At 37.2% G+C, this 25,000-nt stretch overlaps 2 protein-coding genes across 6 annotated transcripts; one reads left to right on the top strand and one right to left on the bottom strand.

The window, feature by feature from the left end:
* Positions 1-1,035: 1,035 nt before the first annotated feature.
* Positions 1,036-24,447, bottom strand: LOC129743866 (LIM domain kinase 1). Of its 4 annotated transcripts, none has more exons than XM_055736079.1 (9): positions 24,188-24,447; positions 14,905-15,001; positions 14,620-14,734; positions 14,422-14,552; positions 14,116-14,358; positions 13,927-14,019; positions 13,468-13,838; positions 12,343-13,288; positions 1,036-12,255 (listed from the first exon to the last, which is right to left on the bottom strand). In XM_055736079.1, exons 3-9 carry the CDS (start codon positions 14,680-14,682, stop codon positions 10,038-10,040), a joined length of 4,065 nt encoding a protein of 1,354 aa, XP_055592054.1. In that variant the 5' UTR covers positions 14,683-14,734; positions 14,905-15,001; positions 24,188-24,447; the 3' UTR covers positions 1,036-10,037. The 4 variants fall into 4 exon arrangements, with proteins under 4 accessions (XP_055592054.1, XP_055592052.1, XP_055592055.1 ...); XM_055736077.1 differs by lacking the exon at positions 24,188-24,447 and adding an exon at positions 17,911-18,041; XM_055736080.1 differs by lacking the exon at positions 24,188-24,447 and adding an exon at positions 15,402-15,534.
* LOC129743867 (protein unc-119 homolog) lies at positions 19,992-20,891 on the top strand. Of its 2 annotated transcripts, XM_055736081.1 has the most exons (3): positions 19,992-20,089; positions 20,144-20,637; positions 20,696-20,891. In XM_055736081.1, exons 2-3 carry the CDS (start codon positions 20,171-20,173, stop codon positions 20,874-20,876), a joined length of 648 nt encoding a protein of 215 aa, XP_055592056.1. In that variant the 5' UTR covers positions 19,992-20,089; positions 20,144-20,170; the 3' UTR covers positions 20,877-20,891. The 2 variants fall into 2 exon arrangements, with proteins under 2 accessions (XP_055592056.1, XP_055592057.1); XM_055736082.1 differs by having other exon boundaries at positions 20,022-20,637.
* Positions 24,448-25,000: the final 553 nt, after the last annotated feature.

Here is a 25,000-nt window from a genome sequence, read left to right as displayed (position 1 = left end):
GGAACTTCGAGTCCACAAAAGGCTATTTGAGACCCAATTTGTAACTTTTATTCTGAATGATGCGATTGACATGTCACAGAAAAGGCTATTTGAGGAACTTCTTGGAACTTGAAGTTCACTGAAGGCTATTTGAGACCTAATTTGTAACTTTTATACTTTGCGGATGCGATTGACATGTCACAAAAAAGGCAAATTGAGAAACTTCTTGGAACTTGAAGTTCACAGAAGGCTATTTGAGGAACTTCTTGGAACTTGAAGTTCACAGAAGGCAATTCGAGACCTAATTTCTAACTTTTATATTGTGTGGGTGCGATTGACATGTAACAAAAAAAGCTGTTTGAGGAACTTCTTGGAACTTGAAGTCCACAGAAGGTTTTTTGAGACCTAATTTGTAACTTATGTACTGTGTGGATGCAATTGACATGTCACAAAAAAAGCTGTTTGAGGAACTTGTTGGAACTTCAAGTCCATAGAAGGCTATTTGAGGAACCTTTTGTAGCTTTCATGCTCACATTCAAGAAAATTCGGTACCAATTCCCTTTGGAACCTTTGTTCAGCGAAATTCGAACTTTGGAGGAACGAGTTTGAGTAGATATGAGACTTTTGGTTGCTTGGGTTACTTACTTTCCCGCTCCGATCCTCCAGGGAATTGGGCCGTGGTAAAAGACCTCCAATGTCGACCAAAAAAAAAACGATGAAGCAAGGAAGATTTTCTTAATATTTTTTCTGGAATGCCTCGGAAAATGTTACAAGCTATTAACTTCAATGTCGAATTGACACTCGAACCCTAATCAGGATTAACCCATAGGGATTAAACCGTGTTTACCAGTTTAGCGTACCGTTCGCAGACGATAGTAGCTTGGATCGGTGGTTCTAGTTCCTCGTTTCGGAGCATTGAAATCGCCTTCCTTTGGGGACTTCAAAATTCTTGGAAAGAAAACTGCCCAAACAATAGAGGACCCTAGCAACTCCTTTTCGGAACTCATTTCAGTTGGGATTTTCTTTCGGTGTATTTTTTACAATGCTTACATGGTATCGGTTATTAGTTTTTATATTTCAGAACAATGTGTTTGGTTTAACAAAATATGTGCACATGGCACACGCACTGTCTAAGCGGGTCGTTAATAAATTATTCTGTCTGCAGTAACTAAATATAAATCCTATAGGTGATTGGTTTGTAAATAATCATTTCTCGAACTGAACGGCAGAGTTGGTTTTTTTTCTCTCAGTTTCACGCTTTTGTCCAATCAAGCGGAATGTAATTTTTGTTTCTGGTAAATCAGGTCCTAAACTAGTATGGCCAAAAAAAATCGAAAAATACAAATTCAGTATCACACCAGGTTGTTCAGTTGTCTTTTACTTGGATCTGAGTAAAATTATATGTCTTATTTTTTTACTCACTTATACATTTTCGGTTTCACTTCCCATCTGTTAATGATTTTTCAAGAATACACACATATCAAACTACAGTTTTGTTTCTCACATTCTACTGCTCTAACGATTCAGAACGAATTCGAACAACTCAATCTAACTACTCTTGCTTCTTTCTTGTCAGTCGAAGATCGCCTTAGACTATTCTGTTAGCTTTATTGGATTTATCTAGGCTAGTAGACAGTACAGGTTAATTCATTACACATATACATGATATCACAGTCCAATTTATCTTATCATCTATGTAAAATCAAGAGTTTTAATGTCTATTGTTTGTTTATAGTACTTATTGTTTACTCAAATAATACAGCTCCGAAATGCTGCGAGGGAGGAAAAAATGTGGTGTTAAACGATGTTTGGGGCTCAATATTACGCGGTAAATCTGTAGTTGATCATAGAGAAGAGGAGATGCTAACGAGATTTTTTTCAGGTGCCAAAATTTGGATTCAAGGTGCTCAATGAATGTTCAAGCGTATACCAATACGCTTGAAGAATACTCTAGAAGATTCTATATCCAGGAAGTTCAGTCACTAGCAACTAGCATGTTTCATAACAGAAAGTTCCAGAATTTTCCATTACCAGCATTATTTACTATAGAAGGTTCCATTTCTATATCATTGCATTGGCATTGTACTCACCGATGTTTCTTAAAAGTTTCATTATAATTCCTTAGAATAATCTATAATATTCTATACGTAATTGTTTCATATAATCCCAACGTTTCCAGTACACTCCATTAGCATATAAATATAGGATCGAGTAATTTGTTTAGTTTGTTTTAGGGATGAATCATGCTATTGGATGAAAATCCCAAGAAAAAAAAATTGCTCCAACCTTCAGTGAGTATAAGTGCATCCTTAAGCTTGCTTTTTAAGTGAAAATTAGGTGTTCCCGAATACAAAAAAAAATATGTTTGTGAATCCAAGTACCAAGAAAGTTATCCCTATCAACGTCAGTGAAAATACTAGAGCTTTGAACTGTCGGCGATTTTAATGTTTCCAGTGTTCTAACCGAGTTTTCCTGCCAACGTTTTTGCATTCAGTTTCCTGCAACGGAACATTTAGTCCTTCAAAGCAGATATACAGTGCGGAGATACAGTGAAGATACAGTTAATAGAGAGAAAACCAGTTGAGGTAAAAGGATAGAGACAATATGAAAACTTTAAGTGAAAGGATGAAAAGTTAAGTAAAATCAGACACGTTAATGGTGCAAAAGAAGTGATAAAAGCAGAAACAAAAAAGAAGCTTTCAAAATGCCGCTCGAGCGTTCGCCCACTAGGAAGATTAGTGAAAAGTTCGTTGGATTTTCGGATGCACCGACGCGCATGATTTCAAAATCAGTTAAAGTTGATAATAACAATGATGTCTTCAAGAAATATGTAGCTCTACTTCGGAAACGTGGACTTGTGTTTTTGAAGGTACAACGAATTGAGGCTGTAGTGCGGAATCCAAGGGTACAATTAAACCAAACCCAACTCAAGGTAATTGTGAAATGTTTGAATGCAGCCACAGAGTTCGTAAACCTTCACAATCGGATCGCTGATTATTTATTAGAAGAAGATTTGAGGAGAATGAAGAATTCTATGGTTCATTTATCAAATAAACCAGGAAGTGTCAGCTGTTGTTGAGACATGTATTATTGACATTTCCGAGAATACAACCTCTAAACCACCACAAGTCGTTATTGGTCAACAACCTTTCAAGGCATCTATCCCGACATTCGATGGTCAAAGTGAGAACTGGCCTAAGTTCAAAGCCATGTTTCTCGATATTATGGCACAATGGAATAATTCAGCTTTAGGAACACATCGTTGCCGACCACGCCACAGTCTACGAGCGAGTGATGCGCTGGTAGGATGTGCTGACTTGGTAGGTTTGGTTAATAAAACTGTCTGCGAGAACGAGGCTTGGCCTCTAGCTACAACAACAATAAACAGTAAATTCAAACACAAATACCCCAACAAAAGTGAAAATAAATACGATTTCAAGCCTTATTCAAAACATTCATCTAATAAAAAAGTCTTGCCAAAGCCTGCATTCAAAGCGAAGGCGGAAATTCTGCAAATTTTCTAAAGGAACGAATGATATTGACTGTGATTTTCTATCAGTGTAAAAAGCTTGAACTGAAATGAATGGAATAGAAAAGTCAACGAATATAAAAGCTTCTGATCGGCTCGGTCATCTTCGTGCTTACGGCAAGCTTTGCGAGTATGTCTATCAGTCAGTAGAAAGCTTACTCGTAAACCCGAACTAACTTGTTTCACTCGACTGCTACGAAAGCGTCTTTCGCTTAGGCGTTTCTGTCACTCACTGCATTCGATCGGTGAATGTAGCTTTAGCATTCAATCAGTGTCAGCGAAATTCAGTAGGCATTTGTTTTTGCCATTTTCGAAAATTTTGAAATGGGACTGGAAAAGAAAACACGATTGGAAATTCGCTAAGACTAAACGATTATTCAGAGGGGACGGGAAGAGAGATGAATATAAATTTCTTGATGACGACATGGCGAACATCTGACAAATATGACAAAATCTTGACAATTATGGTCAAAAAGTGACAAAATTATGACAAAATGTAATAAATATGGTGAAAAAAAGACAAAATTATGACAATATTTAGTATGACCAAGATCTGACAAATATGACAAAATTATGGCCTAAATATGACAAAAAATGAACTATAAACTGACAAAAAATAAAAAAAATATGACAAAAATCTGAAAGATGAGATTCAAATTTGACAAATGTGACAAAAAATATGAAAAATATTACAAAATTATAGCGAAATTTTGACAATACAATAACAAAACAAGACACTAAAATTAAAAAATTATGACAAAAATCTGACAAAAATATGTCAAAATTAAGACAGAAATATGACATTAATTTAACAATAAAATGACAAAAAATCGACAAACCTTAGTCAAAAATATAACAAATGTGTTAAAAATAAGACAAAATTATGGTAAAAATCTGATAAATATGACAAAATCATCTTAAAAAATTTAACAATAAAATGAAAAAAACATGGCAAATTAATGACAAATTTGGTTAAAAATGGCAACATTCTGAAAGATTTGACATTTGTCATAATTTTACATTGTTTGACGACATTTTTGTCCCTTCAATTTATTTTTTTTTGTATTTTAATCATAAATTGGTCATATTTGTCTTATTTACATATGTCATAAATTTGTTTTATTTTTATCACAATTTTATGTCATGATATTGTCATTTTATTGTTATATATGTATTCGTCATATTTTTATCCCGCTTGTCTTAAAAAAATGTAATATTTTTAAATCAAATTTGTCATATTTTCAACAGAGTTGCGCTGGTTTTTTATTATATTGTAAAATTAAAGTCATTTTTGTCAGATTTTTGTATTTTTTTTTGTCATAATTTTGTCATACTTTTACGTGCTTTTACCACATTTGTCATGTTTTGTAATTTTATTGCCAAATTTTTGTCATATTTGTGTCATAATTTTGTTACATTTTTGTCGTAATTTTGTCCCCCACATTCGTCCCACACGCTCCCTCGCCAGCGTTCTTCTCGCCAACCCGAACATTTATTTCTCAACCTTCCCACCTCACCTCTACACACTATCACGTTTTTTTCTTATCAAAATCCTTAAAAAATAGGAATCTCAGCAGTAATTATTCAATTTCCGCAAGTCTAGCGCATCGAACAAGCTTTGTCACCATTCAGATAACTTAATGATTAGCGAATTGAGCTTTTTTCACTTTCAGCAATGTTTGCTTGATACTGAAAATGAAGATTGGATAAACTCATGGTCCTGCAATTCGTGAACAGGTATGCTGAGTGCTTTCGGGATTGAGCTTTCTGCTCATTATCAGATGAATGCAGATGGAAATGAACTGAGCGTACACTGCAGTAAATTCAATTGAAAATTGAAATCTGACACTGATTATTTGCAGCACTGTTCACAACAGTGAGTTGGAAGAGGGACGGGGGGAGGAAAAATTCGACATGTAGAGGCAGGTGAATTAAATTATTAGATGGTCACATTAAACAAAAAACCAACTTGAACTTCGTCCCATACGTTAGAATTCCAACAACAAAAGGCTTGCTGAATTTCCTAGTGGATACAGGAGCCAATAAATCATACATCAACCCTGATCATGTGAAATCGTCGAAAAAAGTTAAAAGCCCTGCTGTGCAGCAGCAGCTCAATGTGTTTGCTCAATGGAGTGACTTCAATTGCCTGCCCCTGAATCGCAGTAAATGCTCGGTCGTATGATTTTCTCGTAAGCGACACCCTTTTTATGTGAAGTACGCTCTCGGAGACGGAATCAATTCTCGTTATTCTCGATCAACGGCTGGAGTTTAAGACTCACACAAACTATATCGTGGACAAAGCATCCCGAAACCTTGGATTCTTATTTGGCATGGCCAAAGACTTCGAAGATGTGTATTGCCTGAAAAGTCTTTACTGCTGAATGAACTATCCATCCTCGAGTATGCTTCAGCTGTTTGGTGCTCTTTCTACCAGAATGGGGCTAAACGAATCGAGGCTATCCATCCGTCGCTTAATGGGGTATGCCCTATTTCATCTGAACTGGCAAGACCCGTTCCGTTTACCAAGCTATGATAATCGCTGCCGCTTTATAGACCTAGATACGCTTCAAGCCCGCAGAAACGCAACGCGCTCTCTAGTTGTTGCTTATCCCTTAACGTCCAGAGTTGACTGTCCTGTTTTGCTGGAGGCCATTCCTCTCAGTGTGCGTCCCCGAGGATTAAGAAACCAGCTTTTGCAGCTCTATGTTCCTATTCGTCTCAACAACTATGGAGCGAACAGCGCCTTCAGTGGCATATTGAAAACGTTCAATCGCTTTTCTAAGCATTTCGACTTAGATGTTTCAAGGAACGTGTTCCGGAGAAAATTTCAACTGTTTCAAGAACTGTATAGACCTGTGTTAATTTTTATTTTAAATTGTAATTACTACTAAGTTACCATTAGGATCTACCTACATATGATCCGTTGATTTATTCTAATAAACAACAATAAACAAAGAGATAAAACTCTTGGCTAAGACTTTAAAGCCATATAAGAGCGTGTTCTTCCATGAAGATGAAAAGTTAATCTTTACACATGAAGTATAGCATAATATTGGAACTATTGATAAAAAACCAATTCATCAAAAAACATACAAATATCCTTATCATCTAAGGGGAGAAAAATCAGCCCAAATTGATAGGCTATTGAATAACGCAATAATTAGAGAGTCGCCATCTCAATTGACTTCTCCCATTTGGGTTGTTCCTAAAGTCTGACAATTCAAAATCAGAATTGTAGACTATAGAAAACGCAACAAGAAGACTCCCGCTGACAGTTCTCGATACCTAAAGTCAGTGAAATCTTAGACAGATTGGGAAAAGCTCAATATTTCACAGTCTTGGATTTGGCTAGTGGATTCCACCAAATCGAGGTGGATCCCAAAGATATCCCGAAAACCGCTTTCGATGTCGACCACGGCAAATACTAGTTTGTTCGTATGCCGTTCGGTTTGAAAAACGCACCAGCGACTTTTCAACGGTTGATGGATTCGGTTTTAAGAAGACGTCTTGGAAGGAAGTTGAATTCCTTGGTCATGTTGTAACGGCCGAAGGAGTTAAACCTAATCCTCGTAAAGTGGAATACTTGGCCTCTTCCCAGGACCCCAAAAGAAATGAAATTATTTTTGGAAACCATTAGCTACTACCGGCGGTTAATACCACGTTTTTCTCATATTGCAAAACCGTTAACATCCAAACTTACGTTTCCAGCATAGTTCCTCAGAACAACCGAATGAAGCAGCATGTCAGACAATCAACATTCTAGATGCCAATGGCGCAGTACCAGGATCTATAACGCCGGCTTCAAACGATTTCGCCAACACTTATAATGGTGTTTACCTTTACAAACATTTGAAACGATTGGATTTTATAAATTGACTAATAGTGTAAGTGTTGGCTACCGACACGTTTAGCAGCGATAGGATCGTCTTGCACGATGATGATACAGTGCTAGACTTGTAGTCTGAGAGATAAGACGGGAATAAGACATGACCTTCTCCGCAGTTGAACTCGTAGGGTTAAGAGTATTTACGTAGAGTGGTCTCGTCATCGTCGGATGAGCCACTCGAGCCGGGTAGGATGACATCACCGTCGGGATTCATCTGAATCGCAAGCGTAAAAGACCCGTACGTGTGCTGTGACAGGCACGAGTCTAGGATAAGCTGCTTCCGATTCAGCACAAGCCCCGTAAGTGTTTCTCCTGTGACAAGCGTGTGTCCAGAAAAAGCTGCTCTCGATCGGCACACGGGCGGACAAAGAGGAGAGGGCCTTGAGCCAAACCAAGCGGAGCCAAGACCTCAAGTCTTTAGAGGAGAGGTCATTAGTCTCTAGCAGTGGTCTCGAACAGAGGCGAAGCGCACAATAGTCGTGGTAATCAAGTGAGCCTTGAGTTACGAGTAAAGGCTAGACCTTTAGTTGTCAGATGTGAGGTCCTAAGTCTTGAATCGTAACAAGAGGCAGGGTATATATGCTGGAGTTTTGATTTGAAATCGAGTAAGCCGATGAGCGCTTAAGCACGGACATGGTCTCCCATCACGGGTACTCTCCTTTCACCAATCACATGAGAGAGATTTTCAAAGAAACACAGCTGACCGTATTCAACATTATTGTTAGTTTTGTTAGGGTCAAAGCATTCACTTTGTTGCATACCGTAACAGACGTTGTAGCAGAGTATGACAAATTCATAGATAAGTTTAGAAACTAGAGAAAAGTTATGGCGTAACCTGGCCCAACTGCAAACTGCTCAACCATATGGAGGATGTTACAAATGTAAAAGATTTCCCTCATTTAGCAAAAGCTGGTAAGGCTTGTGCCTGTTTGCTCTCCGGTTCCTAGACTTTGAAAAACCTCGAGGGACTTAATCGATTGAATCTCATTATTTCAGGTATGTAAAGTTTGTTCTCCAATTCTCGATAAAATCAATGTTTCTGACATAGCATCTGCCAAACGAGTGAAGACTGCCCTTCTAAAACTGTCTTCTAGAGGCAATTTTTATCACATTACTGAAGATCTTTTGGGTCAATTAAAAAAGCAGGCCCAAAAAGGAAGAGCTTTCCGCTGATATTGTGGAAATGATGAGACAGTAATAATGTTTTTAATCAACAAGTATATTTATATATTAATTTCATCTAGAGTAACAAACAGATTGGTCATCTGTCTGACATGAAAATTCAGAGACCTTGAGGAATTCTAGAAGAACGTTTCGTGAATCCTAGTGGAATCGTTGCAACCAATATTCGAGGACTTCTGGAGATTCTTTACCCAGAAAATTCCATTACTAGCAGGTTCTACCCCGGAAGGTTCCAAAATGTTCCATTTCTATATTATTGTAGGTTCCGATGTTTCTAGAAAGTTCGATTATAATTCCTTAGAAGGATCTAGAATCTTCTATACGTAATTCATAGATATAATTCTGTCGTTTCCAGAAAATTCCATAAGCATATTAATACAGAGTCGAATAGTTTGTTGAGTTAGTACTATACCAATCTCCAGTGAGTACAAGTTAAGATTCCAGTGATTTCAGTTTGTACCAGTACTCTAACCAAAATTTCATATCAACATTTGAGTTTTCCGTATCCTGCAAAGGAATATTGTAATTTGTTTTTCAACACACAGTAGATGCAGGAACTACATCGCCGGTGTCATCAAAGGGCACTAGAAATCGATTTTCGGGAACGTAAGTGGAGACGGATTGGGCACACGCTGCGGAAAGATGAAAACGAGATTTGCAGAGAGGCGCTAGATTGGAATCCAGAAGGTCATCGAAGAAGAGGCAGGCCCAGAAACTCGTGGCGGCGAAGCCTAGCCGCTGAAATCCGAACTGTCGACGAGAATCTTGACTGGGACCAGGTGAAGACGCAGGCTCCGGATCGTCAACAGTGGAGGTCTTTTACCACGGCCCTATGCACCGGAGGATCGGCGCGGGATCATTAAGTAAGTAAGTAAGTATATAAGTAGATGCAGTGAAGCTGACTGTAATTATTCGAAGATGTTTTTTCAATTGTAAACCTTAGTTACAATTGATGGACACTTTTGTTTTTTTGTTTTTCTGGGATTTTAACACTCTCGTGTTATTCATCCCCTCAATTGATGGACACGGTAAAGTTAAGTTCTTTCAAAAGTTTTAGAAAGTATGCGGTACATGATCAGAAATAAATAACAAATTATATGAAATCAACCAATTTAAAATTTTATCTTCACTATCGTTGAAACTTCTTCTTCTTTCTTCTGGTTTGGAGCGAAAGGGCTCCTATAGAAGGGCCAGTGAAACTATCGTTGAAACAAGGTCTTCAACGGATTGTTACGCAAAGCCAAAAAAATAATCTTAAAATCTCTATATGTACCTGAATGAAATAATTCTCGAAAAAACATGCGTAATAAAACTGAAACAAAACTTTTTGTAATCAAGGATGAGTAGGAACCAGTTAAGCTCTTTGACCTTACAGATCCATTATCATCCAAATGAACTTAACATTGAGAGATGAAGTTACCTACATGACCAAAAAATAACGAAGGGATTTTGGAACACCTAATCTGAAGTAGCTTTAGCATCGATGCGTTTCTGTTTTATGTTAGTAAGACTTGTTTTATGAGCATCTCCACCCAAGCGTCGGGGATGACCCGGGCGGGGTTGACTTGTTTCATTCTCGCTGGTATCCAAATAACCATTCTGAGCACAACCCATTGGATTACTCGTAGAAGCTCCCGTATCTTTTGTGTTTTTGCGAGTTTCCAGGAGTCTTTTATTTAGATTGTGAATATTCTCAGGAGACAACATCGTAGCGCGATTAGAAGATCGAATCTTAGCATTTGCTCCAGTAGGCGAAGGTGATTCAGTTCGAGAATTATTACCACTACCACTACTTTGGGGAGATGATAAGGCCACGTATCGTTCAACTGGTCGTTCCTGAATACACACAGAATTCCGGAGTTTCGATTGCTGTTTGGAGCTGTTTTCCTTAGGTTTAAAGGTACGATTTTTTCCTAGGCCAAGTAAATTTATTCCTGAACTATTATTAGGTACACTTCCACTAATTGGAGGCTTCCTGCTCATTGAGTTGGTTATTGAAGTTGTTTTTAACTTATTACTATGATTATTTGAAAATGTGTTCATAGAGTAAGTACTATACCTACTTGTACATATGGCATCCGAAGCGACGGCAGAACCATGAGATATTGGTGTATTTGGTGTCTTTTTGTTGCTCCTATAGTTAAAAACGTGAGGAAAATTTTTATCCGAATATAAATTTTTTGTTGCATTGAGCCTTGAAATGCCATTGCCAGAAACTTCTCCGGCAGACAAATTTGCTCCAAAACTGGACTGAGGTTTCAAATCCGAAGTAGGAGAAATTTTTTTCGAGCTAAACATCGATTTATCTGCATTATTTGACTGCGAGGTTTTGGACTGATTGCCTGAATCACTTTTTTTCAAACTGGACGAAGGAGAAGAACAACTATTACGATTTTCCAAAATTGGATCATCGTTAACAGAATTTAACTTTGAGTTAACCTTTCCTTTTTTAACCGGACTTTTGGAACGAGTTTTGTCCGGTGAACTATTCCTCCCGCCAAGAATATTAGCCAACGGATTTATTTTACTGAATATTCGACTTTTCGAATCCCGATTCGTAGCTTCAGTTTTGAGATTTTCCTTCTCGTATTGCTTTTCAGTTGAATCTTTACGATTCATAGCTAAAAAAGTTTTAATATCTTCCATATTTCTTTTGATTGACGTCGGTTCATTTTGGTCAGTAGTAGACTTTGGATGAATTGACCAAATGTTTCTCACGTCCTTTTCCGTAGTCATTGTATCTACTTTTTCTTTGAGTGCTGGCACTGAAGAGCTACTAGTTTCATTAACTTCAATAAAATTTAAACTTGTATCACAACTCGAATCAAAGTCAGAACAACCCTCGAGGTCTTTAACATTATTCAGTGTCAAACTTCCATTATTCAAATTTATAATGAAACCCTTCTCTCCGTAGTGTTTGGCCCTAGGTATTTCTTCTGTTCTAATGACAATATCTGAATGTTTTTTTAAAGTATCTCGCACGCTATTTAGTACGTCTCTAGTTGCAACCGGTGAAATCAGCCTATCGGTATCTATCTGTATCAAACTGGTTGGTTCTGATAAGCTTGTGTCGTTATGACTAGCTAAATCAGCATCACATAACTTCATCACCAAGTTACTTGCATCTAGTGACTTGCGCTGATGCTCACGGCTCATCAGCATTCGTTGTCTACGCTTTGCTCTGATACTGTCCCTTATGCGATCCCCGTTCGGAGAGAAATCCTTACTTAAATGTGGGGAAGTCGGAATTGACGCTTCACTTTCTATTAATCCACTAACGTTATTTTTACCACTGCAGGGGTTCTTGTTAGAGATAATGGTGCTTATTTCCTGTTTATCTGTTGGAGATTTTCTCATTGATATTTCACTGTTCGACTCTAATGAACATTTTACACTATCGGCCATATCAATACCCATATCCACTTTTTTCATGACTTCCTTACCCATTTGATCTTCCGCTATTTCTTCGCTTATTCGTTTGAAGCTCATCGAAGGTTTCACGCCACTGGCCGGTGGTGTGGCCAATCCATCAGGCGTTGTACACTTACTGGAATCATTACTTTTCTGTCCTTTAAAATGCTCGATCTCATACACAATGTGGGGTGGAAACAGAGACCCGGGTACACCATTCCTTACCATACCTTTGAACCAAATTTCCAACAAGTCGAAAGGTGGCCTGGAAGCAAATACAAAAGTTTTAATACATAATCGTGAATTTGAATATGCGTCAATATAGTCAATGGATCCACGGCAAGATTCTTACCTCTTGTCAGGGTTCAAATCGCAACACAGGAACGCAATTTTGTAGAATGGTTCGGGGCATTGTGTGCAAAATTTATCTTTGAAGACCACCTGATTGAGACCAAAATCCGAGGTTCTTGGGAGAAAATCTGGATCAGCTTGCACTCGACCGATGATTTCACATAACACAATACCGAAAGAGAATATGTCCACTTTTTCGTCATACTTATTTCCACGCATCATTTCCGGAGCCATCCAATATGGATTACCCACAACGGTATATCTTTGTCGTCTTGGACGCTCTCTCCTTCCAATCGATCCAGAACCATTCGACTGTGAACACTTTTCATAAGCAGTTGTAAACGGTTGTTTTAATATTCGTGCCAATCCGAAATCAGCTACGATCACTGTTTTATCCTCTCGTACCAAACAGTTTAAAGAGTTCAGATCTCGATGAATAATATTCATGGAATGTAAGTAGCTCATACCACACGAAATGTCCCGAGCGAAGCTGAGTCGCTGTTCCCACGGGAGTGGCAATCCAGAATCGTGAATTAACTCTTTCAACGAGCCCCCAGGGATGTATTCTGTTACCAAGTGTAACTTTTTATCTTTATATAGCACGCCGATAAATCTTAGCACATTGTGATGAGACAGAGATCGTAATACGGCTACCTCTTTTAGGAAATTTTTTTGAGCTTCTTCGTCCACACGATAAAGTTCTTTAAGTACCATCACTTCTTGAGTTACTCGGTGAGTCACCTTGAACACTTGACCGAAAAATCCCTTACCCAACAGCTCACCTTGAACTAGATCAGACGCACGAAAAATACGCGCAGCCTTTTGCTCCACTCTGAACGATTTTGTACGCGAAAGATCGTAGAACTCGCCACTGTGATGTTGATGATTTTCGTCTAACAACTTGGACATACTGGAACTACGCTCTTTTTCTTTGAGATTGTTTGAGGCTGCAAGGAATAGTCATTAAAACCGGAAATCCCATCAAATAATCTAATGAAAATAAATCAAACGATGATCTGAACCTGATAACAGATATAACTGACATCAGAGACTGACGATAAAAAACAATATGATTTTGAACATACCTCATAGGTATCGAAAAGTAAATTGATCAATTTGTACTCACAATTATTACAGTTAGTGTCCTTGCCTCGTTTTAACTTCCTGGATGATCCACTCATATAACCTTCGTCTTTTTTACGGAAAAGTCTCTCCTTATCAAACTTATTCGGTGAAGTTGATAGATCTCTTGAAATAGGTTCATTGGACCCATCAATATCCCGTGAAATCACATCGCAAAATTCATCGGGTTTGCAGTTTTGTTTGATGAGATTTATAGCTTCTGGGTCATGCTCTATCGTTAGTTGCAACACTTTACCGGAATCTTTGATTAACTTTTCCACATTCTCCAATGGAGAATCCTTCACGGGGGTACCATTGACTTCTAATATTTTATCCCCGATATGAAGAGACGTTAAATCAGTGACTAAATCGATTCTGAAAGGTTGAAAATGTGTCTCATGAAAATGTTGATTAAACTTTTGAATATTTTTAATTAGTTTGTTAGACAAAATGGTAACATTACCTACAATGAATCAGCCCACAACAAGCATCAAGGGCAGATGATACACGAGAAAATAGGTACTTTCCTAAGTGCCCATAAAATGTACAAAATACTCTACAACACATGGTTAGTAAAGGTTAGCTGTTAGTTACCAATCACCAGAATCAACACGGCTGATTAACATTTAAAATGAAAAATAACCCAACTTACTCTGAAATCCGTACACCTTTGCAATCTCCGGTCTTAGAATGTTGAGAAACACCATATCTATTGCCATCTACTGCTAATCTAATGCCATCTTTTCTAGCATTGGACCAAGGTATTTCCACCAACCGGATCGAATGATGCGTCTTTTTCAGATCATTCTCATTAGTGTGGGTCATAGTGTTGTCCGGGATGTCAATTCCTGTTTTAAGATTTAATTCTTGGATTTTACGCTTGTAGCATTGTCCACTGTGGATCGATAAAAAAGAATTAAAATAAATAGTGAACTTCTTTGAAATATGATTTTCTTACCAGAACAATTTAGATCGCTCCACCAGTGCATATGTTTCTTTATCGCCTATGTAATTTTTACATGCATCACAACGAAAGCACTCTGGATGGAACTTATGATCTCCGGCTACCATAACAGGACCGGATATTATCTGTATAGTTTTGGGGAATTTATGAATACCTTTATTCAATTTGATTGAATATCAATTTATTCATTACCTGATTACATTGCTGACAATGTTCTCCGTATTTCTGCCAATAATCATCTTTGCAAAATAGCATACCATCCTTCTCGAAATACCAACTACACAAGTGGGTATCACAAACGGAGCATCTGCGTTTTCACGTTGGCCGGATATACGAACAAGGAGGTAACAGCGATAATCAAAGAAAAGAAAAAAATAATCTGATTAGAGTGTGGTGTTGATCGATGAGGGAAAATAGTCACATTGAACTTTCGCATTGATTAGACGTCAATTATTGTAGGTCCATGATTTTTGTTACCTGAAGCAATCCGCATGCCATTCCTGGCCAAGTGCTGAAATGATTTCCTGCTCGTCTAGACCGTTGCAACAGCTTGCACATGAAGATATTGAATTTCCTGTAAAACATCAACAACAAAAAACATAATTTCAATTCCTTCTGATGCCTCTACCTGTGCAATAAAATTCAAATTTTGAAAACGTACGTGACGAAGAAAGCACATAAAAGCGGTAACAAAATTTTAATTACCGGGTTTTCCAAAATCCAATTCACACAAGGTTTCAAAGCATTTTATCAGGTATATTTTTCATGTAGCGAGCGATTGATTTTTTTTTGTTTTAATAATAATTCTGAGAACTTTAACCAAAATTGAACAAGCTTAAAGAACAATTAATTTTCGAATAATAGTTGTAAACAAAAATAATAGGGAATATATAGGGGACTTATAGGCAGTACAAAATATATTTGAATTATAAAATATTACAAATTTGTATAATAATTCCTATCTCTGAACTTACTGGAGCATTATTATTATGCTCTACATATCCTGAACAGCAGTTCATTGATAACAAATTCACCAACACTCGTCCGCAAATAAGCCGCTTCTTCCTAATCGCTCCCGGTGCCAATGCCATTGGGGCACCACTTAATTGGCACCAATCCAAATCTAACTTCCAAAAGCGACCTTGACTGTGCATTAGTAATGCGGCACACTACTGGACCAAGCATTGATGACTCAACCACTTCCTTTTTTTTATTACTGTGTGGCATTCAGGAATGTTGCCAGGTTTGAAGTTTTTTTTTTTAAATTATGGATCCTTGAGGCCGATTAATTCGATTCAAGGTTGTACGTATTTTGGGTATTAAACCAACGAATATTTAAATAAGGTAATGCCGAGAGCAATATTGGATTTTTTGTGACGTCACAGAAACGATTGTATCGAAAATTTGTATGAGAATTACAGAAAAAAACACGTTTTAGAACGAAAATGAATTCCATGAATGTTAAATGAAGTTTTTTGGTTCTTTGAAGATTTCATTATGCTTTTTTACTTATTTTATGAATGAACGTAATGCAACCTTGAAGCTAAAACGTGCAAAAATGGAAAAAAAATCGCTTTTATAAGGTCTAGCTGGTAGTTATTGAGTGTTCAACTGATTGTCACGATTTTTATCCAACCGGTTTACCATATACAATTCTTATGTAGAACAAAAAACATCAATTAATGATTGTTAACTCAGTTTTCTAAAATGCCAATAGAAGATTGTGGTTTTGTATAAAAATTTGTAATTTAATTATTTTATTGCATTGAGGAGCTTAAACTACACTGATTTGAACGTTTTCGTGGAAACTTTGAACTAATTTTAAAGTTTTGCTAATTTGAGTGGGAAAAACCCACCATTTTCGAATGTCTATTATATTACAGACAAATTCGTCGTAAGACGGAATACTATGTAAATAAAATAATTACAGACAAATTTATTCGAAAATGCAACTTTGTTTGTACCGATCTTGAAGAGCAAAATTCCTTAGCTCAGTCAGCTAGCTGGTCAGATTTTCAATCAGACAATGAGAGGTTCAATTCCTCACCCCCCTAACAAAAAAGTTAGCCTTAAGTTGAGTTAACTTAAGGCTAAACAGAATAAAGGTCTTCGGACAAAACCACAAGAATAAGAATGTGTCCGGACGAAAAACAAGAATTTGTAAACTCTTATGAGTAAAAACAGATTTAAAATTCTAAAAAAAAATTGATCAACAAATATCAGAATACAATACCATTGTAATATAGAACACATACAGAGCCAAGTTGGACCGTAGTGATCTTAGGCATAAAACGTGTAATATCTGCGCAAACAAATAAAAAAAAACTAGTTGGAGGCGGCAGGATTCGATCCCGGATCGTCTGATTACAAACCAAACACCATTGATTAGGCTAAACGACCGCTCCAAAAATATATGAGATGAGGGTTAACCCAGGAAGTTTACGCCAATTGTCAGTCAAAACAAGACTCCAAAGAAAAACATAGACATGTTTGAAAAATTTCGAATATACATATATGTATACAATTTTATCCAAACAGTCCAATCGTTAGGTCTTTTACCTGTGATTTTACCCAATAGAGTATGTATGTAGATATGTATGTTTGTTTAGTTTGTTAAGGTCTGAAATAAATTCAAATTACTATCAATCCTTCCACAGTTTGTATGTGTCATATGTAAAATATACAGAAATCGAGTGTTAAACTAGTGTTTTGGCATCATAATCTTGATTGACTTTGTAATTTTATAAACGAAGCTTTCTTTTGTTTCGATTATAGTCGTTTTACCATCTTTATGGCATTCGCGACTTTATCAACGTTGCAGTTGGCGGATCGTTATTGAAAAACTATCCGGTACAACTGTGTTCGATGTTTACTCTTGGGCTCGAACTCGCGGACATCGGCTCAGGAGACAACAGACTTGCCAACTGAGCTATATCACAAGCCCTTATAAACGAAGCGAAAATGTGGGTGAAATTTAAGTTGCTTTCCTCTCGCACTCCTGCAAAACCATCACCCAACCGCTTCCATCATATAGCCTATTAAAAAAGACTTTCTGGCAGCACTGACTAAAGAGAGCACAGAAAGTTAGAACATAAAACACGCATAGCAATCCTATTTGATTATTTTATGTACACTCACACATGCATAACAGATCTAGTGGGCGACTCTTCCAATTTGCTCTGTTCGCAAGTAGAAAATTCTGAAATTCTTACTTGCTTCAAAGATTTATGTACTGAAAAGTCAATTAATGATATGATCTATTTTGTATGGAAATAATGCTCCACTAAATCCAAGAAACAAACCTCCCAAATACCTAGCAATTCGGTATACATAATCGTATCACCCACGCTTCGAATTTCATCTGTGATTTTCAAATCAATTATTATATTATTTCTAATAAGAAATCGCTTGTTTCCCGTCTCAAACCAATAAAAACGCTTTTAATTCACTGTTGCTGTTTCGCAATTAAGAAAATAAACGTACCTTGCTGCTTAATATCACCCATGGCTGCATCTTTCAATATTTCCTCCACTTTTGCACTGCGACAGATTGCGACGCTGGTAAAAATTTTGATTCGATAATCGAAAACTTCTCTTCCTACTCGCAGTCCTACTCGTTCATGAATCTGGAACGGGCTGCGTTCGCAGATTTCGGGGCCCGATCGCTATCAAACGAGCTGACAAATTATCAAGATTTCTATATACATCGTTAAATACACGGAAAAAATTGCATAGGTTTTTCAAATACAGCTTTATGATAATTTTACTATATCCATCATTTAGTATTTTTAACCATGTGGGTTCGCGAGTCTCCGTAACATCTGGCGCTCACGTCAGATATCTCTACATAAGAAAATTCGAATCTTTAACACAGTCTTTAACTCAAACGTTAAATCCGTATGTACGGTTGCAAAACTTGGTGCACATATGCGGTAACGACGCGAAAACGTCAAGTATTTGTAAACCGCTGCCTTGCGGAATATTATCCGCGCTTGGTGGCCTGGCAACTGGATGTCAAATGAGGAACTACATCGCCGGTGTCATCAAAGGGCTCTAGAAATCGAGATTTGGGGACGTAAGTGGCGAAAAGATGAAAACGAGATTTGCAGGGAAGCGCTTGAATGGAATCCAGAGGGACATCGAAGGAGAGGCAGGTCCAGAAACTCGTGGCGGCGAAGCCTAGCCGCCGAAATTGGAACTGTCGACAAGAATCTTGACTGGGATCAAGTGAAGACGCTGGCTCCGGATCGTCAACAATGGAGGTCTTTACCAAGGCCCTATGCACCGGAGGATCGGAGCGGGAACATTTAAGTAAGTATAAGTAAGTAAATTTAAAACAACTTTGGCAAACAAAAGATCCATAAACTTGACAAAAATTGCACCAGTGATTTTTCTCATAACATTATTAAACATTCATATCATGACCGAACAGGCCACTAGTCGAACTTTTTGTCTCATGACTAATATGACAAAATCCCGTCCCTGACGCTGAATAACGAAAATAACCCTTCAAGTCCAGTTTGTACACAGCAAGAAAAAATCGTGTAAATTTAGATCGAAAACGATGCACGAAAACGGAACATCAATTTTGATATAAAATTCTACCACGGTGTATTTTTCTCAACAATGTAATTTTTGAGGCGTGTAAATTTAGATCGAAAACAATGCACGAAAACGGATGACATAAACCGTCGTGTAAAAATACACAATGATGTAAATTTCAAAACATATTAGCGTTTATTATACAAATCTTTTTAAAATAATCAGACTTTGGGAATTGTTTATGAATAAATACGCCACATGTGTCATTTTATTTAACATGTATTGCCGATACTCTGCAAACTTAAAAAACGCACACCATCACTGGCAGCTGGAATTGTGGTTGTGTCCGATGATCCCCTACAGGGCGATGTTTTGCCGATCAGCGTCAGGCAGCATTCTTGAATCCTTCCGGAACAGCATAGTAATCGGAATCCCCTAAATATTAGAAACATCCAACATTGATTCGGCTTTTGATCCATTTATAAAACAGCAATTCCTGCAATCGAAAGAGAATTTGAAGTTCCATTTTTTTCATTTCGTCTATAACTATAACCTACCATTTTTTAATTCAATTCTAGAAGGAATTTGGTTCGGTTTTTATACTAAATTAACTGCGGAAGCGATTTTTTTTCTTGTCGCACAATAAACCACCATCTCGGATAAAAACATAACAATTTATGCCGCGAAAAAAAGGAAAACAATGGATCTGTCGTGTTTTACATTGTTTTCGATGTAATTTTATATTGAGATATATTTTTTAGATCAGGGCGTGTAAACATAGATCATACAAATTTAAGTTTATACCAATGATTCAAAAATAGATCAAAAAGAGTGTAAAATTACATAAGTTTTGAATTACACTGGTCAAAAAGTAGATCACTCGTATTTTAGATTGCGTATACTTTTAGAAATTTTTTGCTGTGTATCATCAAGGTAAATATATGCATCAATTGAAAACTTTTACCAAAAATGTAGATTGACTATCTTTCAATGATCATGTATGCACCCCATCACCATGAAAATGGAAAAAGTAAACAGATATTTTGACAGGTAGAACGACAGATTTGCGAAAAAACTACACGCAATTACCAAGGCAATAACTTACAACATTCTGAGTCGAGGTGAAAAAATACCTTTTTCCACTTTCGCAAATTTCACAAATTTTTGTTTTTAAGAACTAACATTCATCCCACCCGCAAAGGATGAGTGTCGTCGGTAAGAAACTCTCCTCGATATCGGCGGCACAAAATTCGGCCAAGGCAGGTGGTGAAAGTTCAGGAAATACGAATGATCCTGCTGCTAATCAACATGTTCCTACGAAATTGATCACGCCCGACTATGTGCTCAAATTGAACAAAATCACGGATGACTATCTGTGTGCTCCGGATGCGAACATCTACGACATAGATTTCACAAGGTTCAAAATTCGGGATATGGAAAGTGGGGCGGTGTTGTTCGAAATCGTCAAACCAGAACCAGTTGCTCCGGCCACTGAATCTGCCCCAGTCGGTCAGACATCAGAGGAAGGCAGTGTTCCTGTTGGAGTGGGTACCAATCAGGACAACAATTCAGCCACCGAAGAGGAAGAAATTATGGATCCAAATGCAGGACGTTACGTTCGCTATCAGTTTACTCCTCAATTCCTCAAGCTCAAAACAGTTGGAGCAACGTAAGTTCGGCTGCTATTATTCAATTTACCTAAAAGTCACGCTTTGTTTCTTTTCTAGCGTTGAATTTACGGTTGGAAATAAATCGGTTAAGAACTTTCGAATGATAGAAAGACATTTTTTCAAAGACCGTCTGCTGAAAACATTCGATTTCGAGTTCGGCTATTGTATTCCTTTCTCGAAAAACTCTTGTGAGCATATCTACGAATTTCCCACTATCCCTCCGGATCTAGGTAAGTGATGAATGGTATTTTGATACTTTTTACATTTGATTTTCAAAATAGTTTACACTTCTCGTGAAAAATCTTCAGAGATATGAAATGTTCATTTGGAACACGAGGAAAGCACACTGAAGCTGCTGGAACGGGCGGAAATTTACTTATTTAGACTTGCAATTCAAGATACAATCTTATTAGAGCAAGTCCAATGGTGTTGGGAAAAAGTGGTAGGAATTTTGTTAGCTGTAGCACAGATGGGAATTTTTTTATCGTGAAAAATAGACCAAAAATGTTGGCCGTCCACCGGTGTGATAGAAAACGAAGGTATAAAATTAGGGGCAACCAGCGATGCCAAGTGCATTTGCTGTTCAGTATTTTTACTATTTTTCCTATTTCGAATTGATCGTTTAACATTGAAATCAAATTCACTTTATTGAAATAGTAGTGCTAATACCATTCTTAAAACTTTTTCTAAGTTGTTGAGAGAGTTTTGCATTGGATAAGTATACAAGTTTCACTTAACTGAGCATGTCTCATCTATGAAACAACAGATTTGCTGATTTTGTTTGGTTCCTGCACGATTTTTTTCATAAACGCTTACAAATCTTTTAAAAAAGTGCTAATTTTCTGTCGAAACGTAAAAAATGCTGCATCAAAATTTCTATTTGCCTGACCTGATTATTGTAAAGTTCTTCCAATGCTATGAGTAAAATTCTCAAAATTGTATGGGCAAGTAGAGCACAAATGCAAGTGAATTTGGTCTTTGATGGACTCTTCGAATTTAAAGGTTTGCATATAATTTAAATTAAGTGTTTTTGTTTGGTAACTTTTAATACAAACTTATGTTGGTCGGCCGTTTCATTTCTTGTTCCTTCTCTGAAAATCCAACCAGATCCCACCTGTGGAACGTTCCGATATCAGAACCGTTCCTGACCTTGTTTCAACAAAGGGATCAGTGATCCAATCCACCGGAAGAATAATTTGCGTTTGATATGATTGACACTCGACGAATTAACAGCGAGGGTTCCGTTTTCTAAAGATGATGGACCATTAAAGGCGGCGTTCAAACCGGACATTCCGACGGAATAACATTTTTCAAATAAAAAAAAGAAATTCCTTCTCCCGAAAACCGCTCAAACAAACAAAATTTATTTACCCAGCTTTCTGGCATCTCTGCGCCTCGAAATATATGATAGCCAATTTAATTGGCAAGGGCATGACAAAAATTGGCTGTAGGTTTTAAAGAGTTGATTAACTTCTTTGTAATTCGTATCAATTTAAGTGATAAGAGAATTGTTTACAAAAGAAAATATCACTTTATGTTAAAATCCTGAAATTGGTCAATTTCCTTTATTTTCCCCTCAACTAAGGTTTTGAGCATAAGAAAGATGGCAGCACCGAAGCGTTTCATGCACGAATACTGTATTGCAACGCCGACTGTATCACTCGGTTCGGTGTTGCAAAACATCGTGTTTTTCTATCACCCTCGGCCAAAAAGTGTTATACGATACAAATTTTGCAGCGCGAAACTGTTCGAATATCAGATTTTCCCAACACCGGTGTACGGCAAATGTGTTGTGATGTGTTGTAAACCTTCGAAATTTCTATCTCCATCTCAACCAGTGAACTTGCTCTTAGACATTGCAATCGGCTTGTACTGAAGTGTGCAAAAAATATCTTATTTACAGCAACTAAACTACTTATGTCTTATCCCAATCTAACCTATGGCAACATATTCTCTTTTAAACAAAACAGTGTTATGATTCATTTTGATTTCATCTGGTATCTGGTTCCAGAAAGACGACGCCTCATACAAATAGTTTGCCATCGTAGTAGGAGGTAAGATTTTTCGGGATAACCATTTTGCTGTCAGTTTCAAACGACGGAGTACAACGTAGATTTTACCACATTGTGCATTTACTTGATGGTCCCACTTAAGATTACTTTGAAAAATTATACCAAGATTTGACACTTTTTCGACATCAGCCGATACAAGGGTTATAATCCGGGAAGTATATATGATTGGAAGCGTATTAGTGTCGGACCAAGCTTGGATGTGCGAAATTGGAATAATGTAAAGTCGTCTATAATTTATCCTTCACCCGGAATGTTGCTCACATCGTTCTACCACAGATGGCAGCAGCGCAGCTTCGAAACAGCGGAATCCTTTCGAAAACAATTATCAATACAGACTTCCAATGCTCTCTTTTTTCGGGATTCGCATCCTCTGGGATGATTTATCCCTGCCTGATAACATGTTTTTTATTAAGTTTTGGAATTAGGACCAGTTGATTTAAAAAAATCCTGGCGGCCAAGTGATTGTAAAGCTACATATTCCAATAACAATCATCAATATGCAGTTTCATGCGTTGCAGTTACAAAGCCTTAAATATTACGTGCTAGTTTTGGAAATTCGGTCACTTACCGTTAGTATAAATTTTGGCGTTCCCATACAGTTCTCAGAATTGAATCTCACACAACAATCGATTACTTAATTACACAGAAAAAATTTTTGACTATTACGTGTCACTGAAAACTGCAATCTTTAAAATAAATCACCTCTAATTAACAAAACCTTTAATTTTAAATTGTTAACGAAGATTCATTTATATTACAGCAAATGTTCTGTAAAAAAGTTGTACACTAAAAATTAAATGTCACGTAATCATGTTTTCGACCTGTAAAATTACGGTAAATGTCCTGCTCCTTTTTGTTACAGGACATTTGCGTAATTTTACAGGAAATAATTTTTGCTGTGTATAAGAGCCATAGGAGGCCATAACCAGTTTTAAAAAAACTATAAGTTCATACAGTTCTAATAATTTACACGACTTTTAACAAAATGCAGCACAAGACACGTTATTTACAATAAAAATGCTTAACTTTCATTCAAAAGGTTCCATTTTTTTCAATATTTACCCCTTTGGTTCCTAAGACAAACACTTATACCTTTTGAAATCCTGACATATCTCAATTCATCTGACCTCGTCATTGTGATCACTACATTAATATATTCATTGTTCGTCAACTCATTTTAAAAAGATTAAGGATTAATTTTTAATTCTGTTGAGATTTGTTCCTGAGTGCCCTTATACTCTCGCTTACCCAGATAGGACACTTCCAAGACTGTACTTTGTATGGCACGAACCAATATTTGAATTGTTGAGCATGTGTAAAAAGTGAATTTTCCTTTGTATAGACAACATAATGAATTGATTTTTTTAACGAAGAAGTAATAAAAAAATGTGTGTAGCATTGTGGCTTAACAGGGAGAATTAATTCTTATAGGAACCTAAGGTCCCCTAAGGACATTGATAGAAATGAAGCTACATACCCGTTACATTTAGTTGTTTCACGTAAAAGTGAATTCACCGTGCATTTCTCAGATTGCCGAATCTCAATTTGAAATGGATTCTTTTGCTGGTTATCCTGTTGCCAGTGGTGCCCAATCTTTCGTTCATCATCATGGCGATGATCGCTGCAGAATAAATAAATGAAAAGAAAAAGTAAGATTTAGAACTAAGGACAGTTGAGTAAAAGAAAAGTAATATCTAGAGGTGTATCAAGGAAGGATGATTCATTCATCGCGATTATCATAATTCCGGAAAGTAGGTGTTATTTTTTGCACATAATATTTTAACTTTCAAGGGAAAACTTATTTAACAAAACATTTCAGCTTAAGAAGAGACTACCCGAGCAAACTTTTTTGGCAAAATTATACCTAATTTTGCTATCATGCCTTGAAAGTAAAATGAGGTATATTATTTATTTACATAGTATTCCGTCTCACGACATAACTTGACGAACATAATTCCTAAAATTCACTCGGTCCATGGCGACCGTTCTCCAATTTCTCGGGCACCCCACGTTCGCCAGATCACGCTCCACTTGGTTGCGCCCCCGCTCGTCTTGTTCCTAACGGATTCGTAGCGGACACCTGTTTTGCAGGACAGTCGTCCGGCATTCGCGCAACATGTCCCGCCCAGCGTATCCGGCCAGTTTTCACCACCTTCTGGATACTAAGTTCGCCGTAGAGTCGCGCGAGCTCGTGGTTCATCCTCCGCCTCCACACTCCGTTCTCCTGTACGCCGCCAAAGATGGTTCTTAACACTCGTCGCTCGAATACTCCGAGTGTACGCAGGTCCTC

This window comes from Uranotaenia lowii, chromosome 2, assembly GCF_029784155.1.
Source record: "Uranotaenia lowii strain MFRU-FL chromosome 2, ASM2978415v1, whole genome shotgun sequence".
Lineage (NCBI taxonomy): Eukaryota > Metazoa > Arthropoda > Insecta > Diptera > Culicidae > Uranotaenia > Uranotaenia lowii.
Note: the sequence above shows the minus strand (reverse complement) of the source record. Positions and strands in the feature narration are given on the sequence as shown.

What these genes read in the sequence shown, in the direction of transcription:
- LOC129743866 (XM_055736077.1), bottom strand. Translation starts at nt 17,932, where the DNA reads ATGGGTGATATTAAGCAGCAAG. An exon ending in TGTGGGCTGATTCATTGTAG is followed by an intron (nt 13,839 to 13,926) that starts GTAATGTTACCA and finishes TCAACCTTTCAG; the next exon opens with AATCGATTTAGTCACTGATT. An exon ending in GGACACTAACTGTAATAATT is followed by an intron (nt 13,289 to 13,467) that starts GTGAGTACAAAT and finishes TATTCCTTGCAG; the next exon opens with CCTCAAACAATCTCAAAGAA.
- LOC129743867 (XM_055736081.1), top strand. Translation starts at nt 20,171, where the DNA reads ATGAGTGTCGTCGGTAAGAAACTCTCCTCGATATCGGCGGCACAAAAT. An exon ending in CTCAAAACAGTTGGAGCAAC is followed by an intron (nt 20,638 to 20,695) that starts GTAAGTTCGGCT and finishes TTTCTTTTCTAG; the next exon opens with CGTTGAATTTACGGTTGGAA.